This window comes from Pongo pygmaeus, chromosome 21 (genome assembly GCF_028885625.2).
Source record: "Pongo pygmaeus isolate AG05252 chromosome 21, NHGRI_mPonPyg2-v2.0_pri, whole genome shotgun sequence".
In the NCBI taxonomy this organism is placed as follows: Eukaryota; Metazoa; Chordata; class Mammalia; order Primates; family Hominidae; genus Pongo; species Pongo pygmaeus.
In genome coordinates this window covers 7,757,521-7,777,611 of record NC_072394.2, presented here as the reverse complement: position 1 = coordinate 7,777,611, position 20,091 = coordinate 7,757,521, and the positions used below count along the sequence as shown (strand labels likewise).

The 20,091-nt window shown below is 37.7% G+C and overlaps 1 protein-coding gene across 1 annotated transcript in view; it reads right to left on the bottom strand.

The window, feature by feature from the left end:
- Positions 1-11,931: 11,931 nt before the first annotated feature.
- Positions 11,932-20,091, bottom strand: part of SPTLC3 (serine palmitoyltransferase long chain base subunit 3) — a 226,325-nt gene continuing 218,165 nt past the window's right edge. Inside the window, exon 17 of the mRNA XM_054467406.2 lies at positions 11,932-16,250. Coding sequence (XP_054323381.1) covers positions 16,137-16,250 — 114 coding nt within the window. The 3' untranslated portion in view covers positions 11,932-16,136. The remainder of the gene's footprint in view (positions 16,251-20,091) is intronic.

Here is a 20,091-nt window from a genome sequence, read left to right as displayed (position 1 = left end):
GCTCTAAGAAGACACCAGCATGCAGAGAATAAAGTAAGCCCAAGGATGTCATGACTCTTTTTATTAAATCTTGCTGTGAACTCAGCTGGCCTTCCATAAACACTTGTTCTTTTAACCAGATCATTGGGTTCATTTGCCAGAACATGAGCATCTCATGGGTAGGGACAGAAGTGGCTTTTATCTTCCTTCCCTATTATCTCCTGACACATTTGTTACTCATTAAGTATTTGTGTAGGGAGGCAGTTTAGGAGAGTAGGGAGAGCTTAGTCCTTGGGATAGGACAGACTGAACAGTTTCTCACGGCCTGGTGATTTATGCCTTTGTATTCCAATGTTACTTGTCCCTCTTAGTCTACTTCCTCATCTTTAACATTGAAGAGCTATACCAGACTCAAAAATGATGGTAAGAAGCAAACAAATTAACAAATGTTCAGTGGCTTCTCTAGACTTTCTATATTGGGAGAACTTAGAGGAGACAGCAGTCTGAAGGGAAGAGAAAGCAGAAGCTGGGCAGTATTTTGCCCTTAATTTTTGCCTAGAAGATTAAGAAAATATTAATTTTGCAAGGGCTGGTGGACATGATGGGGAAGCTAAAGAACACCTCAGAACATGGCTTTTGTGCCTCAACTGTGTCGCTTAGGTACCTAGAATAGGGCTTGGTAGGTTACAGGCATTTAATCAAAGGTGTATTATTGTCAGGCTGGGGTGTATGAAATTAGTCCAGTTTGGAAATGTGGTGTTAATAGCATATTGACAGTGTTTGTATCTTGTGATATGTAATTGCTTTTGCAATACAGTGTCATGATTCCTGAAGCAGGAAATTTACAGTCCAAGGCAGAATTTATTCTTGAAATCATTACCAGATTTTTCTCTTATGAGTGTCCAGGTCCTCATGAATGACTGTTGACCCCTAGAATCAGGATTCAGAATGAGATGGGGAGGCCAACCTATAGTCTGGATGAGTGATGACTTCAGAGAAGGGCAGGCTGTTTATCCTGAATACAGAATGGCCAACACTGTATCCATAGACTACAAAGTCTCCAGTATGGGAGGAGCTTGGTGAGCAGTGGTATTGGGGGAAATCAACAGATTCATCCTACAGAATGACATGGGGTCTAGCTCTCTCATTATCCTCACGGAAGCTGGGTGTCCTAAAAACTATATCTGGAGACTCTCCAGAGTGGACAGCTCTCTGAGTGGAGCAGACTTTCCAGGGTAAATGGCTGTGGGGGATAAGGCCAGGTGTTTCTGTAAAATCCAGATGTTGACCCTGTGTGATGGGCACTTCATATCTGAGATCCAGGTTCACTCTGCATGGGTCAGGAGGACTCTCAAGAGGCCTCTCACACTTTTGTCTTGGAATACAAAGCCACAAACCTCTAAGCAGTCTTGACCATTATCTTCAGGGTCCAGTACCCAGCAGTGGGGACTTTAAATAAAGGCATTAAACAAGAATGAATTGTTAATCCAAGAGTGATGTTCTGAGTTATCCCAGTATGTTGGTATTTTTTCTACAAATTGTTTTTTTTCTAATTCTGGAAGATTATATACACACACACACACACACACACACACACACACACACACACAGACACACACACACACACACGTAATTCTACTTATCCAAAGAAAATCTAGTATAGTTTTTTTAAACATATTTTCCTATGCATTTATACAAATACATGTTTTAAATATTTAGGCTTACAAATTTATACCCTCAATGTCAGTAGATACATTTTTACAGTTATTTACCTTGAGTTAATTAAACTTAATTGTCTTAAATAAAAATTATAAAAATACTAAAATTAAACAAAAATTCTATTTGTAAGTGATTACATTATTTCCAACATTTAGATTTCAGAAACAATGTTGTGATCCCTGTTGCTCAATCTTTGTAGTATCCTCAATTCATTCTTAAACTCCTTCACAGTTTCCTTGTTTTTAATTTATTTTTTAGTTGACAAAAATAATTGTACATATTCATGGGGTACATAGTGATGTTTGGATACATATAATGTATAGTAATCAAATCAGGGTAACTAGCATATTCATCATCTTAAATACATATCATTTCTTTGTGTTGAGGACATTCAGAATCCTCCTTCTAGCTGTTTGAAATGATGTATTATTATTAACTATAGTCATCCTACAGTGGTATAGAACACTAGAACCTATTTCTCCTGTCTAGTTGTAATTTTGTATCTAGCTGTAATTTTGTATCCTTCAATAAGTCTCTCCCCATTCCTCCCTTTCCCCTACCTTTACAAGCCTCTGGTATCTTTTGTTTTACTTTTTACTTCTATAAGATCAGCTTTTTTTTTTTTTTTTTTAGCTTCCATATATGAGTGAGAACATGTGGTGTTTAACTTTCTGTTCCTGGCTTATTTCACTTAACATAATGTCCTTGAGTTCCATCTATGTTGCCCCAAATGACAGGATTTCATTCTTTTTGATGGTTGAGTAATATTCCATTGTGTATATATACCACATTTTCTTCATTAATCTGTTGTTGGATACCTAGGTAGATTACCTATTTTGGCTATTGTGAATAGTGCTGAAATAAACATGGGAGTGCATATGCCTCTTCGATATAATGATTTACCTTCCTTTGGATATATACCTAGTAGTGGGATTCCTTTTATGTTAGTTCTATTTGAGGTTTTTGGGGGAACTTTCACACTGTTGTCCATAGTGGCTGTACCAGTTTACATTCCCATTAACAGTCTGTAAGAGTTCCCTTTTCTTTATATCCTTGCCAGCATTTGTTATTTTCTGTCTTTTTGATAACAGTCATCTTAACTGGGGTGAGATGTTACCTCACTGTGGTTTTTATTTGCATTTCCCTGATGGTAAGTGATGCTGAGCATTTTTTTCATATATTTGTTGACTCTTTGTATGTATGTCTTTTGAGAAATGTCTGCTCAGATCATTTGCCCATTTTTACATTACATTGTTTTTGTTGTTGTTGTTGAGATGTTTGAGTTCCTTGTATATTCTGGATATTAATTCTCTGTCAGGTAAGTAGTTTGCAAATATATTCTCCCATTCTATAGGTTGTCCTCTCACTCTATTGATTGTTTTCTTCGTTGTGTGGAAGCTTTTTAGTTTGATTCAGTCCTATGTTTGCTTTTGTTGCCTGTGCTTTTGAGGACTTATACATAAAATCTTTCCCCAGACCAATGTCCTGAAGCATTTCTGCTATGTTTTCTTCTAGCAGTTTTGTTGTTTCAGGTTTACATTTAGGTCTTTCATTAATTCTGAATTGATTTTTTTATACAGTGAGAGGTGGGGGTCTAATTTTATTCTTCTGCATATGGACATCCAGTTTTCCCAGCACCATTTATTGAAGAGACAGTCCTTTCTCTAAATAGTGTTCTTGGCACCTTCATCAAAAATCAGTTGGCTGTAGATATGTGGATTAATATCTGGGTTCTCCTTTCTATTTCATTGGTCTATGTGTCTGTTTTTATGCCAGCACCATGATGTTTTGGTTACTACAGCTTTGTAGTATATTTTGATGTCTGGTAGTGTGATACTTCTAGCTTTGTTCTTTTTGCTCAGGATTGTTTTCACTATTTGGGATCTTCTATGGTTCCATACAGATTTTGGAATTTTTTTTTTCTATTTCTTTGAAAAATGTCTAGTGTTTTGATAGAGATTGCATTGACGCTGTAGATTCCTTTGAGTAGTATGTTCATTTTAACAATATTAATTCTTCCAATCCATGAGCATGGGATGTCTATTTGTATCCCCTTCAATTTCTTTCCTTTTTTTTTTTTTTTTTTTTGAGACAGGGTCTCACTCTGTCACCCAGGCTGGAGTGCAGTGGCATGATCTCAGCTCACTTCAATCTCTGACTCCTGGGTTCAAGTGATTCTTCTGCCTCAGCCTCACCAGTAGCTGGGATTACAGGTGTGTGCCACCATGCATGGCTAATTTTTTCTATTTTTAGCAGAGATGGGGTTTCACCATGTTGGCCAACCTGGTCTCAAATTCCTGACCTCAAGTGATTCACCTGCCTCAGCCTCCCAAAGTGCTGGGATTACAGGCATGAGCTGTCATGCCCAGCCCAATTTCTCTCATCATTGTTTTGTAGTTTTCCTTATAGAGGTCCTTTACCTCCTTGGTTAAATTTATTTCTTGGTATTCTACTGTTTTTGGTAGTGATTGTACATGGGATAACCTTATTAATTTCTTTTCAGCTAGTTTGTTGTTCATATACAGAAACACTACTGATTTTTGTATATTAATTTTGTATCCTGCAATTTTATTGAATTTGTTTATCAGTTCTAAGAGTTTTCTGGTAGAGCCCAGGTTTTTCTATAAAACCCTGATACCAAAATCAGACAAGGACAGAACAAAAAAGCTACAGGACAATATCTCTGAACATAGATGCAAAAATCCTTAACATAATACTAGCTAACCGAATCCAACAACATATCAAAAAAATAATACACCATGATCAAGTGAAATGTATCCCAGGAATGCAAGGATGGTTCAGCATATGCAATTCAATAAACATTGTACATCACATAAATAGACTGAAGGACAAAATCATATGATCATCTTGATAGATGCAGAAAAAGCTTTTGATAAAATTCAACAATCCTTCATGATACACACTCTTAATAAATTAGGTATGGAAACCTCAACATAATAAAGGCCACATATGACAAATCCAGCTAACATCTTACTGAATGGAACCGGAAGAAGGCAAGGATGCCCACTCTCACCACTCTTATTCAACACAGTTCTGGAAGTCTTAACCACAGTAATGAGGCCAGAGAAAGAAATAAAGGGCATCCAAATATGGGAAAGGAGCAAGTCAAATTGTCCTGTTTGCAGATGACCTGATCTTATGTACAGTTAAACTCTCCTATATATTTCCTATCTCCTTATTTCTTTAGACTGCATTCTCAATAATTTTCTTTTATATGGTTCACTAATTTTCTCTTAAGGTGAGTCTAAGCTCCTGTTTAACCCATCTATTGATTTTTACTATTAATTATTATATTTTGACATTTATAAAAGTTCTCTTTTCCAAACCAGTCTCATCTTTTCCTATATTTTCAGTTCATTCTTTATATCTTTAATCATTAACACATGATGTTTTCTCATGTCTATCAGAGGATATCTATTTTTATGGTTTCTGGGATCTACTTCTACTACTGTTTCTCGTAGTGCATTTGTTCCCCATGCATTTTATAATTTTGGATCTAAGCTCATCTTCTGTAGAATCTCAGTGGGGAACCCAGTGGAAGAATATGACCTTTCAGAGATATTTTCTAATGGCTTCTGCCAGGTACACAATGGATATTACCAGCACAGAACATGTTTAAGTTAGTCTCTTCACATGAAAATTCTAGTGTAAATCTAAGTGCCAAACTCGTGAGGTCAGGCCTGTGGTTATGATTTCTCAGGGTACTTCAATTTTTTTTTCATCTAGAGCCTAGACAGAAGAGCTTCTTTGTCATTGCTCTACGCCTTTGGGTGGATTTTTGTAGTCTAACTTCCCACCTCTCACTGGCCTAAGTCTTTATCTTTGTTGCCTAAATCTTCATCTTTTTTCTCTATGTGGGAAGGAAACCAGAACAAAGAGGGAAAAACCTCTGTTACTAAGACCAGAAAATACCCATAAGACCTCCAGAATTTCAGCTTAGCTATTACAGCTTATGATTTCAGGTTCCTCTTCATATTTTATCCCTGGGGATTTTCCTTTCTTATGGGCTCAGTCCTACATTTAAAGAATCTTACATTTTATCCAGTATTTCCACTTTGCAATGAAAGGATTTCTGGTGAGATCATCGTGTTTCCAGAAACTAAAGTTCTTAAGTATTTCTCTAGTGTAAATTCTCAGAGGTAGAATTGCAAGTTTAGGAGTGTATTAGTCTGTTCTCACGCTTCTAATAAAGACATACCTGAGACTGGGTAATTTATAAAGGAAAGAGTATAATTGACTCACAGTTCCACATGACTGGGGAGGCCTCATAATGATAGCAGAAAGCGAATGAAGAGCAAAGTCACATATTACATGGCGGCAGGCAAGACAGCTTATGCAGGGGAATTTCCATTTATAAAACCATTAGATCTTGTGAGACTTATTCACTACCATGAGAACTGTATGGGGGTACTGCCCCCACGATTCAATTATCTCCACCTGACCCTGCCCATGACATGTGGGGATTATTACAATTTAAGGTGATATTTGGGTAGGGACACAGCCAAACCATATCAAAGAGACATGTACATTTTTAATGCATCTTGTAGATGAAAATTTGAGAAGTAATGAGAGAAGTTCATCTTCTATGGAATATCTCTTTTTTTTTTTTCTTTTGTGACAAGGTTTCACTCTGTCACCCAGGCTGGAGTACAGTGGCTCCATCACGGCTCACTGCACCTTCAACTTCCCAGGCTTAAGCGATTCTACTGCCTCAGTCTTCTGAGGAACTGAAACTAGAGGCGCATGCCACCATGCCTGGCTAATTTTTAAAATTTTTTGTAGATACGGGGTTTTACCATGTTGCCTAGGCTGGTCTTGAACTCCTGGGCTCAAGCAACCTATCCACCTCAGCCTCCCAAAGTGCTGGAATTACAGGCATGCGCCACCACACCCTGCCTGGAATATCTTAAGAGTATAATTCAAGATCATTATAATGAACTTAAGACAGTTTTCAAATTATTTTTTAATCTTTGGTTAACTAAATGTATGTTCAACTTGCCTCTCTTTCATTTTGAACTTTTCTTCTTTAATATATAACATCTATTTAATCATGAACTTCAGAAGTATAAATTTAAAAGACCTGGACATGCCCATGGGATGTGATGAACAATAATTTTCTAAAATCAGACCTGTAAATTCATACTTCTACAAGGTGAGAACCTACCATATGTAAATTTCATTTTCACATCATTCACATATATACACATTGAAGGCTGGATGTGGAAATGAAGAACGGCACTGGGGATGGGGCAGGAATGAATTGTTGTGCACACTGTTATTTTTAGTGGCTCTCTCTTCTAGTCCTTAAACTGTCACAGAAGAATACCTTTGAACAAGCTACAAAATTCTGAAAGGTCACAACCCAGGAAGGCAGAGACTCCAGGAGCATGCATCAGAGAAGATGCAGATGGATAAACAAGCCATAAAGTGCACCATATTTTTTCTTTTCCAGCATTTCACCAAAGAGTTGACTCCAGGCTATTACCCTGTGAAAGTGAAATTTTAAAAGAGGCAATTCCAAACAAACCTACAGCAATCCCCAGTTGACTCACTTTCACCATCACTAATGAAACCCAGGAGGGTCTTGAAGTGAGGTGTGACAATGTGAGAGGCAGAGCAAAGATCACAGAGGTGAGAAACCTATCACCTCTGTTTTCATATCCTGAGGAGCATATGGGCCAGACTTAGCATGCCCATGGTTCTTGTGGCCAGGACAGCAGATAGACAACCACTGCTGTAATGCCCCCTCCTCCAGCCTAGCCCATCCATTTCAAAGGTGCCTTTGCTGAGAGCATTCACATCTTACAGCCACCTTGTACACTGTGAACAGAAGTAAGCATATCTTTCCTGAGGAACTAGGTGAATGCATCCATACTTGATAAGAATGAGACATGAGGCAAGAAGTAACTGGTCTAACCTGCTGACCAACTGGCTGTGTGGTCATGACTCTGGGTTCTGTAGCTGGAGAATGGATGAAGCTTATAAGATTTCATCTGTCTGATGTGAGTAAATGAAGTTGGTGTTGGAGCAGCTTTGGGAAAGGAGGGTTACATCTCTAGGAACTAAGATATTAGATATTAGGGCATTCTCTGCAGCAATTCTGCTTTTTGTAGATCTCTGAATACTCCCCTGAGATCTTGGAAATAGGGCTTGCCAGCACTCTCAATGTGTCTAAAGAGTCAGAGTTAAGTCAATCATCATACAGGGTAAGGGGAGCCCTCTTCCATGATCACTTTTTATTTTCCCCAGGCTGAAACCTGGAGCCATAATCACACAAGCAATGGCAAAGTCCTAGGTGTCAGTGGAGCCACAGGCTGGAAATAGCCTGGGTCCCTGAAACACCGTGTGGAGGAGAGTGCTTGCCAACCAGGGACTCCCAATGGGACTTGAGCAAAAAATTACCCATCACTTTTTGATTTAATCTACCTTAATTATCATTCCAAAATTTCTTTTCATTATACTACTATATTAATTTCACTCTTTCCTGGATACTAGGTCTTTCTTTCACTTGGAAGTGTTTATTGAAGTATTCATTAAGTAATTTTTTAAAGGAAGGGTACTGAAGTAAACTTTCTGAATCTTTCATTTAAAAAAAATCCCCGTTTTATTCTCCCTTTATTAGATAGACTTTTCTGGACATAGGATTTTAGATTCAAAAGTATTTTCCCTGTGAATTCTGAAGGCATTGCTTTGTTGTCTTCTAGTTTCTGGTATTGCTGATGAGGCATTTACAATAGAAATAGTAGCAGGGGATTCAAACAAATGTGCAAAAGACAAATACAAGCAGCCTATATATATGAAAAGAAATCACTGTAAATGGACATCATTTATGAAAGAGAACCTCTTTTTATCCTATAAGATTGACAAATGTTATAAAAATAATAATACTCAGTATTGGTGCAGATTGGAGAAATGGATAACTTATACACTGTTAACAGATGTGAAAATTGGTATGAACTTTCCATGTTTATAATATTCAGTAGTAAAAGCAATTACCTTTACCTTTTTAGATGAAATTTTTTTTCTAGCTGAAAACAATTTTAAGTTCTTCCCTTTATCCTTGGGATAGTAAAAATTTTATGAAGGTGTATTTAGATAAAAATCTTTTTATATTCATCCGCTTAGCACTTGCTAGTCCATTTTCATCTTCCGTTTTGTTTCAGCCTCAGGGATTATAATGCTTTCTCAACTTTTTATTAGATGGATATTGTTCCTCCTGTATGTATCCTCTTTGTCGTTTTACATTTTTTCTCATGTTTTCTATTTTTTTCTGGCCTTTGCTTTATATTCTGAGATTCAAAGATTTTTTCCTCTTTGCTTTCTATTGATTTTCACCACTTTAATATTACATATTTTTAATTTTTGTAAACTCTGGGTTCCTTTACATATCAGCCTATTCTTGTTTTGTGGATGTAATTTCTTTATACAACCAGGTTGACCTACAAAGATCATAATTAGAACTTTTAAAAAGTTATCTTTTCCAGGAATTGTCTGTTTCAGTCAGTAAGATTTTTCTCATTTTTTTCTCCTTGGCTACCCACTTTGGTATTGCTGGTTTTCATGAAGTAACTGGTAATCTCTGGCTTTCTATTTCTATTCACAATCGAAAGCCATGTTGACTGATGTCAATAGCAGTCATATTTCCTCTCTACTTCGCTATTATAAACAATAGATGCTCAAATGATCAGTGTAATTTTTGAAAATGTTAGTTTTCATCTACTAGAAACGGACCCACTTTAATAAAATATTTTAATTTTTCTATATTATGTACCTGTAACATTGACTGTACATTGCAGTTATAGCCTCATCTATATAGGAAATCTTTAACTTTGATTGGTCCCACTTAGAATTGTCTCATTAATACATCTCTTAAAAATCTATATTTTGAAGCTTTATTTGATAATTTTTTTAGAGTTAAAAACTCTTCATGGATATTTTGTTGAAAATATTTTAGGGGGAACTGAATTACATTTTAAAATATTAACACATTTTTATATATGAAAGAAAACCTATTTTGTTACAGGTGCTTATAATTTCTGGCTATGATTAATTGAAGCTTTACATGTATAATGTTTTTTTTAAAAGACTGGTGTAAATTATATAAAATTGAGATGGACACTATAAAAATAGTTGTATGACAACCACAATTATTTACAAAACAGACACATTAAGGGGAAATCGTGTATTGTTGGCAGAGATTATTTTGGCCTTTTAAAAAACTGATAGACTGATTGGCTGCATCAGCCTGTTGAAAAGTTTTTATTCAAATGATGCCAGGAGCATTTTCCATGACCCCACATTGCTATCTATTCACTTTTCACACACAGAGCCTTATTCTTGCTGGGGATCATAGTTAAGTTGTAGGGTAGATTGATCTCATCACAGCGAAGCCATTACATGTCCTTTGGTCTTCCTTATGCCTTTAGTCCATGCATGCTTCAAATCTGGGAAAAAACCCCACACATTTGGGCTGGAGAAACAAAGCAGCAGCCATTTCCTTGCCTTAGTTCTTGGCCCATAATGAAGTAAGAGCACGATGTGATGATTGGAGCCAGACCTATCCCTGGCCATGGGCACTGCAGCCGACCCAAACCTAATTAAGAAAGATCTCGAATAAACTTGGGTGAGGGCCAAAATCACTAGCCCCTTCAATCAATATTTTTGATATAAAAATTAGCAGCTGGGCTGAATAAAAGGGAGCGCTGTTATATGCCACAGCAAAACAAAGTCTCCTTTTGCTCCTATTCTGAACTTCTGTTGTTGGATATTATATTGGTTTGTATCTGTGATAACTTCTCAGAGCAGCTGACTTGCAAATGTCAGAATTCAGCCTCCCATTTGGACCACGGGATGCAATGAAAATTAGAATAACCAGTCCCTACATTAAACCCAGATTGGCATGGGAATCAACCTTTTCCAAATGAAACTGGTTTCACTTGTTCCCTTATTCTTGATTGAATTACTCCTGCTAATATATAACATTTAGCTAAAATAACTTTTCAAGAAAATTGATTTGATAAGGAAGAGGATAAACATTCTAAGAAAAAACAATCTACCATCAAAGTCTTGGAAGTCCTCTGTATGCACTGCTAATCCCCGCATAACTTGAATATACTTGCCTTCCAAGATGAAGCCATTATTAATCTCTACAAGAGTACTTGGAAGATAATGTTGCAGTTCTTAATATCGTGTCTGGCACGTGGTAAGTGTCTAAAAATGATTGCTTTATTGCCTTTCAAGACACCACGTATTGACTTTAGAAATAATTTCTAGTTTTAATCCAGGGAATTTACATGCAGGCTATACAATAGGGAAAGAAAAGGCTAACATTTGACTCCTTTTGATGCCTTTGTTATCCTGAAGACTTATCTTTTAATGAGGTTGAAAAGAAGAATAAATTAAGACACCCCTTCCTTTTAGAGATACTCAGTAAAATGTTTACTGATAATATGATTTCTGGGGTGTGCTTCAAAGTAATCTGGTGAGCGAGGGAGTGAAATGGGTTGGGGAATAGAAGAAAAGACTGGCCATAAATTGGTAATGTTTGAAGCTGGGTAATAGGTACATGTGGGCTCATTATACTATTCGATTTTACTGTATGTTTAACATTTTCTGATATAAAACTTTAAAAAAAATGGATCAATTAGAAATCATTTAAAAAATAATAAATCACAGCTGAGTCCCTTCCCAGGCATTGTTGTCAGCTCAACAGACCTGCCCAAGGTAATGCCTGGACCCACACCTCTACTGATAGCTTGCATCTGGCATCCTTGTCAGTTTGACTTGACCCTAAAGGACCATCTCAGTTGCCCAGTTTCCATGGAATTGGCTGAGGCCTTTGCTATGATAACATCATAGTTCAACTTCTTCCTCTTTCCAATCCTGTTCCCTTACTCTTAGGTTTGTATGGTACCATTGTAGGTGGTCTCAGTGGTGTGCTAGTAAATGTTTAACAGCCAGCTCTCTAGAGCCCTGACTTGTAGTGTCTGCCAATTTCCATGGTGTAAATACTCCCATTGTGGCCATTTTCAAGCTACCAATCTGATGTCACTGAATGAGGAATTAGAAAGAAATGTGCACAATTGGTTCTTGTGACAGTGCAAGCCAGCTCCAGCCACCCCTACCAATTTTCCCAGTGGAATTCCTAAATACAAATCTCTACCTCAGTCTTTTTTCAGGGTAACCTAAACTAAATCAACAGAAAACCATCAATTATTTTCATATTATTTTTATTTATTTTAAAACTAACATTTTACAGGCACAATAAAGTGAAATTGGTCATTTCAAATGTTTCAGTGAAACATACATTTCTCTCTGTCTTTCTCACACACTCACAGACACATGCACACACACACACATACACATGCACACCCCACGTACATCATGACACCATAAGACAATGTCCCGCAATAATTACCTAAAAATATTTAAAATACAGACTCTTTAATTTTCTAAACATTACGCAGCTGAGTAGGGCATTCTAAAGAACAGACTTCAAATTGTTGTTCTTACTGTTTTGAGACCAGGAAACATTGCCAAAAATTCACCAGATGCTGTTCTTAATTGCTGTTATTACAATTGTTATTATTGCTATAAATCAAAATATATATTTAAGAGTTAATGTTTCATCATCATCAGAACTTAGGTTTTTAAATCAGAGTAGGCCATTTATAATATTTGCTCTCTGAAGAAAAATACAAAAGAATATTGTTTGTTTGAAGAACTGTTAAGACTTTTACCCTACTGAAGAGCTGTTGTTGGAATAAATAAATAATCGGAGGTTGAAGGTTGTTTTTTAAAGAGCAGGAAAAGAAAACAGAAGAAAGATACTACATTCAGGCCGGGCGCAGTGGCTCATGCCTGTAATCCTAGCACTTTGGGAGGCCGAGGCGGGAGGATCACCTGAGGTCAGGAGTTCGAGACCAGCCTGACCAACATGGAGAAAGCTTGTCCTACTAAAAATAGGAAATTAGCCGTGCTTGGTGGCACATGCCTATAAACCCAGCTCCTCAGGAGGCTGAGGCAGGAGAATCGCTTGAATCTGGGAGGCGGAGGTTGCAATGAGCCGAGATCTTGCCATTGCACTATAGCCTGGGCAACAAGAAGAACAAAACTCTGTCTCAAAAAAAAAAAAAAAAAAAAGAAAGAAAGAAAAGAAAGATACCACATTCAAAGCAAATGGGCATCTTATAGGGAATGATACAGAAAACTGAAGAAGGAATAATTTTACCCAAATGAATGGCAGATTGTTCTTCAGTATTGGATCCATTTTTGTAGAAAGAGAAGTTACTTGGAAAATGGGAACAAAATGTCCCAATGAGAAGAGAAGGTTGACTGTGGAATAAATTAATTTTACCAGTATATATACACTTAATTATGAACAAGAGAATCAGAACAAGGTTCCTGCTATTAGAGTCAATTGGTTTATTAAATTAGAGTTTGAATAATGTTCTTAAATTTTGGCATAGATTACAATCACCCAGGAAGGCTGGTTAAAAACATGGATTCCTGGGCACTACAACTATTATGTTTCAGTAAAGGTCTGGTGTAGGGCCCAGGGGTTTGGATTTTAGCCAGCTTCCTAGTAAATTCCAAAGCCTGTCGTCTCTGTAAAATCAAAGCATGCTGAAAGGCAATATGGTTAAACGTCCATGACACCATCGTTTCATAATGAGATTAGGAATAAGTCTATGCCATTTCCTTATTATACAGAGATAGCCTCCTTACAAATATCATCTGGAACCTTTATCTTCTGCTTTCCTGAAGGTCATTTTCAAGAACATCTTCCATTTATTTCTCAACCAACCAGATTTTCATCTATACTTTTATACAATTGCTTACTCCGTAAAGGAAAAATGCATATGTGTATGTGTGTGTGCATGTGTGTAAATGTGAACAGAAGGGCTGAGGGCGCATAACATTATAGAAAATTCTCTTTTCCAACAGATCTAACCAAAGACACATTTTTGGCTCTGATATAATTATCAAGACTCAATAATCAAATAATTTTAATCATGAATTAAAATAATGAACTTATTAGCCTAGCATTTGAGAGCTTTTTCTTAAAAAAATTAAAAATCTCATTATTCACAATCACCCTCCTAATTACCCTTATTCTATATGACATACACGCTAATATTATTGGCCCTATGGAGCTTGGGCACCTTCTAATGCACTGTGGAAGCATTCTACTTGGATTATACCTGTATATCAACAGTTGTTCTCATACCTGTATATTCAACATGGACTCTCTGACAAAAACAGGTCCTTTTGTACATTGCAGTGTAATAAATTGTCCCTGCACTCTTGGATCTTGATGAAAAGAGACTAACTTCCTCCCTGCCTTCCATGCTGGGTGGGGGTAAGTAGTTTCCCACAGTGAATTAGACCCAATATCCTCCATGAAAGTAATAATAGTGGACATTCCTGCTCATGAAGACACTCGTGTAGGGGCTTAAAACTTGAAGGGTAGATGTGAAGGTGTGTGTAAAGATCACAGACAGATCCAGAAAGGAAGGAAGATGTTTATTGCTTTCCATACCTTGTGGAAGGACTAGATATCTCGCTGTCTTTTTGACCTCATGTTTCCTTTATAGAACTCAAGGCATTTATGCATTTTGGACAATTAACTAGCAATAATTTCATTTAAATGCACATATTCAAGAGATGAGAACAGTATGTCTCCCTTTCTTTGCATATTTATGACACATTTTCTTTGCACAAATAATGCTGCATCAGTTTCATTGAGAAGAGTTGGAATTTTGTTATCAAAATCATTGGACGGGAAACGGCATTTTCAGAACCCACTTCTTTTCCTCTTTCACTAACTGTATTCCTTACAACTTGTAAACATTCATGAAGAACTCTATCATTGTGATCCATTTTTAAACCAATGTGCCCCCTTGGAGTTATAATTTCCCCATAAAAAACTTTCCATGCTGATCACTTTTTTTCCTTTAATACGCTTTGAGCATCAGGGCACATTGCTCCATCCATCGCAGGCGCTGCGGGTGGAGTTTCTATCTCAGTGCACGGCATGAAAGCGTGGGTCCATCTGTGCCACACAAAACCAAGCCTCTCTTGAAGTGATTTGTTTACAGTGTCATTTGATGGAGTGGAATGTTCTGCAACTCATTCGAACTGTTACAGAAGCTTTGCTAAAAGGTCACCACTGCTCTCTAGAATTTCCAAATTTGGGCACCATCTGGGAGCTTGTTAAAGATAAGGTTCTCCATGGGCTTTTTCCATACAAACTAGATCAGATTAACAAAAGGCTACTTTTCCATGGAGGTTTGTGTTCATATTGAGAAGAAGAGAGAGCGAGAAAGAGAGAACACAGGTAAATTACAGTTAGTTATCTCAAAGTGTGCAAGCCCACTTTCTCCCAATTCAGAGGGCATGTAACAAGTGACAGTACAATTTAATAGGCCTAAACAAGGGTGTTGGTCTTGAAAAAGTTAGAATTTGCTTTTAAATGTCCTTCTTGAATCAATGCATTCTTCAAATATAGTCTTGGGAGTCAATTCTAAAGGACACTGAATTTCACCATCTACTCAAAATTCAATAGGAAAATGACAACTAATTCCTTAAGGTAATAGAGGCTGTGCAGGGTAAGCATTCACCATGCACTGCACCAACAAGCTTCAAATTGTTGTAACTACCATTTTAGTCTAGACCTAAAAGTGTCTTGTGCTTGCTTTCTGCCCCCTTTCTTATGAAACAAACATCTTGAATTTTCCAAACCTCAAAAGCTCAGCTGTAAAACTGTAGGAGACCAGCAAGAGAAAAAGGAAAATTTCCTTCAAAGACGTCTCTAGTCGCAGTTGATCAGTTCTGCTTTCCCCCTCGAAACATTAACTATGTCTTTTGATACTTGTCTGTGAAAAACGTCCAAATGTGACAAATGGTAGAATCAACATTTCTTTACCCTCCTGCCTGGAACTTCCCATGATACAGATGAGTTCTAGCTGATGCTTTTATGAGTGGAACAAGGAAGGTGGCTACTGTCCACCACACTCACTCACATCTGCAGATGGAATAAGTAAACACATAGTGAACTTACTGAATAAAAATTTTAAATTCTCTCATTTGCGTTTGGTTGGAATCCCTGAAAGGGTCTGCACAGTAGCAGCTAAAACACAGGCTCATTGCCATTAAAAATATTCTCAGAAGTGTGTGTGTGTGTATTTCTAGTAGAATACTTGGAAGAAGAGAGACTTAAATCTGGAATCATGTTTTCGTCTCTGCAGTCCAAGCTGGAGACATTGAAAACAACAACGTCTCCCTCAGTTCAATCAAGCTGGTCTGGGAACCAAAATTGTCCTGAGGAAGGGGGAGAAATCCATTTATATTCCTTGTGAGGCAAGGAGGGAGGTCTTTCTCGCAAAGTCTTTATGTGTCATTCAGGACCAGGAAACTTAATCTTCGAGTTCAAAGCTCATCTCATCATAGAGCTCAGGACGTGCTGACTTCTTGTGCCGGGAATATTTCAGTTGCAGGAGATCACCCATTTCATCAAGAGCTTCCAAAACCTGCAATGAGATTGCTTTCCAATAGCTATCATTGAACACCTAAGTAGCCCTGCTTTGCAGAGCCCAGGTTAATAGCAAGCCTCACAAAGACACACAGTCTTATTTTGCTAGCTTCTTTGATTTTAAAGAAAAGAAGCAAGATCCGTACCATTAAGTTGTGGTGTAAGACCCTAGAGGAATGTTAGATGCTAATTAATTTTATTTAGTGGTCTAACTCCATACAATGAATGTTTATTTTATTTTGAGAGTGTGAAGAGAAGAATAAAAACATGTGACCCATGCTTACCCTTAAAAGGTTTTATTTTAAAATGTAGTGACTTATATGTAATCTTGTGGAAGAAAAAGATCAGGTTGCAGAATGCATTTGAAGTTATATCTTCATGACACAGCAAACCACCTGGCCAAGAACAAAGTGGAATGTTGCGGGAGCTGATGAACATTATCCTCTGTCCTCTCATGCTACCCCAGGCCTCCTGCTTTTAAATACTCATCTCTGTGTCCCAGAAAATACTAGAACTTAACTCACAGGGACTGAGAACTCGTCTGTTTCAACTCTCTTACTTTAGGCGGGTACACGTATCCCCCATTTTACACATGAAACAACTGAGATCCAGAAAGTAAAAAAAGATAGTTTTCTGAGAACACATGGACACAGGAAGGGGAACATCACACACCAGGGACTGTTGTGGGGTGGGTGGAGGGGGGAGGGATAGCATTAGGAGATATACCTAATGCTAAATGATGAGTTAATGGGTGCAGCACACCAACATGGCACATGTATACATATGTAACAAACCTGCACGTTGTGCACATGTACCCTAAAACTTAAAGTGTAATAATAATAAAATTAAAAAAAAGGTCATTTTCAATTCTAGTATATCACTAATCCTATGGTATTGGTCATGCCTTTTTAACCTTTCTGAGCCTGGTTTTCTTAACCTGCCAAATGAGGAGGAAGATAATATTAGGGTCTAATGCTTTGAAAAGGTAAGGTGAGGGTTGTTAATGTTAGAATGGGTGACTAATAGATCTTATGGACTTTCCTCTTTGGGAAATCTTTCAAACTGACATTAATTAAGATTTCCTCCAACATGTTAAGAGTAATTGATTTCTTGGTGGTAGGAGTATGAGTATTTAAAATGTTCTTCCCTGTTTTTCTAAATTTCCTACATCAAATCTCAGTACTAAGAAAAAGTAACCAAAGTTATCTTTAAAATGACACCTCTCTGGGATAGTTTCTATCAATCTTTGCTGAAGATGGGGGATGGACTAGTTCAGTGGTATCCAAAGTGAAGGATCTGCACATTTGGGGCATCTGTGAGATAACTGATGGAGGATGCAGGAGGAAAACATTAGGATTTCTTTCTTTTTTTTTTTTTTTTTTGAGACAGAGTCTCACTCTGTTGCCCAGGCTGGAGTACAGTGGCACGATCTCGGCTCACTGCAACCTCTGCCTCCTGGGTTCAAGTGATTCTCCTGCCTCAGCCTTTTGAGTAGCTGGGATTACAGGCACATGCTACCATGCCTGGCTAATTTTTGTATTTTTAGTAGAGATGGGGTTTCACCATGTTGGCCAGGCCAGTCTCGAACTCCTGACCTCAGGTCATCCGCCCACATCAACTTCCCAAAGTGCTGAGATTATAGGCATGAGCCACTGTGCCCGACCTCTACTCATTTTTATCTCAACCTTTTAAACTTTTATTTGTTTGTCTCTTATATAATGTACATAATATATTGGTATTGCATATATCATTTATAAAGAATTTATGTTAATGTCTGCTGATCCAAGACCACCCAGAACACACTCATGATCAAAGTTAGGTTTCTTTAGCTTGCTGGGATGGGAGAGGGAGGACACTGCGGAAGAACCATGGACATCTTAGTGACAGGAAGATGGGAGCGGCTTCTCACTGCATTTGAGCTTGTGCCTGAGATGACTCTAAGGAAGCAGGGACCAGTTCTGGGTTGGACGCTGTTAACAAGTGGGAGCAGTTCACTGGCTGGCTATATATTTATAATTTCTATCTGAAAGGCGAGAGAATGAAAGCAAGGCTAGAGTTGTTATTGGTGAATGAGCAACTGTCACACATGTCAGTCAGAAGAGGGAGACATTAAGTATTGTGGTTTGTCTCTGTCTTGTCCAAATGTGGTCACAGAGTGCATTTGTCTAATATTATTTCTAGTCTATGAGCCTTTAGGTTCAATTGCTACCTTAATGTACTGGCTGTTCATTAGGGTCATTTTCCACTTTCTCTTACATGTACTTAAGAAACTGCTCAAAATTTTCTGTTGAGATGGGCGCATGATCTCAATAGTTTAGAGGCATTTATCTAGATGATTGATGTCTCAGTGTCCTTTCAAAGCAGGTGTTTTGTAGCAATTAAGAAGTTGTGAAGAGAATCACATACATGAATACCTCAATGCTGCTTGGAGCACAAAATTACAAATTCATCCATACTGTGTGTCCCTCCTGCCATCTCAGGGAACTTGCTTCTTGGCCATGCTCTCTTCTCTCCCTTCTGTGCAAGGTCCCCTCTTCACTGTCTTCTTCCCTTAATGTGTAAACATGCTCAAGCTTTCTCCATTTTCAAAAGTATTTTCTAAACCTATTTTTCTTTCTACAGTCAGACTTCTTGAAAGTTTTGCCTGTCTTTTCTTAACACCAACTCATTTCATTTAAAAGAAACAATTTGTTAAAATTCACATTCTGGAAATACATACTCATTTTAGAGAATCTGGGAAATATAGAAGGGCGTAAAGAAAACAAAGTTCACTCATCTCAAAACCTGGTTAGCTCAGTTGTTAACATGCTACTCAATAATTTGTACTGTGTACCTACTGTGTACAATACACTGGTTTATGTTTTGAGGCTATACTGGTGAAGATGAAGGACACGGCAACTCTCTCTCTCTGTGTGTGTGTGTGTGTGTGCACATGTGTACATGTATAATTTCAAACTCAAATTATCCTCTTTACTCTTTTATTCTTTTGTTATTTCTGTTCCCTTCATTCCCTTAAAATGCCTACTCGACGGAACATCAAGTTCCTACTAATTGCTAATCCAATAGTTTCTTGTCATCCCTCACTGCATTTAAACTTCCTGCAGTTTTGAGGGGCATTTTGACCCTCCTCCTGCTTGAAACTTTCTCCTCTGTGTGGAGTTTAATACTACACTGAATATGTCTTTCCTGACTGCTCTAGTTCCATGTAAGTCTGGGTCCCCACCTGTGATTCCTGTATCTACCCTGGAATGTAGGCACTCCCCAGGAGTCTGCCCTGTTCACTCTTGCTCATATCTGGACAATTACATCTTCTATTGTTGGCTGTAAAGATCCCTCAGTTCCCTAAACTATAGCAGTTCCAGCTTTGCATACTCTCCTAAGCTCTAGAATCTTATTTTTCTTCTATAGGTGGGCCATGGACACATAGTCTCAACGTGTCTAGGACTGAGCTCATTCTATTCCCCCACTCCCACTGAAAATTTGCTGTTCCTTACTGCATACTTTATCTCATTTAAGTGCTTCACCATCCTTCCATTTATCAGGGCTAAAGACCTCAAATTGTCTTTGATTCTCTCTTCCCACATATGCACCGCATCCAATCATTTGTCAAGTCATGGCAGCTCCATTCATTTGTAATATTTGTTCATGGATTAGTTTCTTTTGTTTCCACTACCATTAGCCTTGTCATCTCTTGTTTTGTTTAAATAGCTACATCTTAGGTCCTTTCGTTTTGCCCCTTTCCTCTCCAGTTCATTTGTCACGTTTATTTCATAATGACATGATTGTGTCACTCCACTGATTGGAAGTCTTGAATGGAGCTCGATAACCTTTATTAAAAA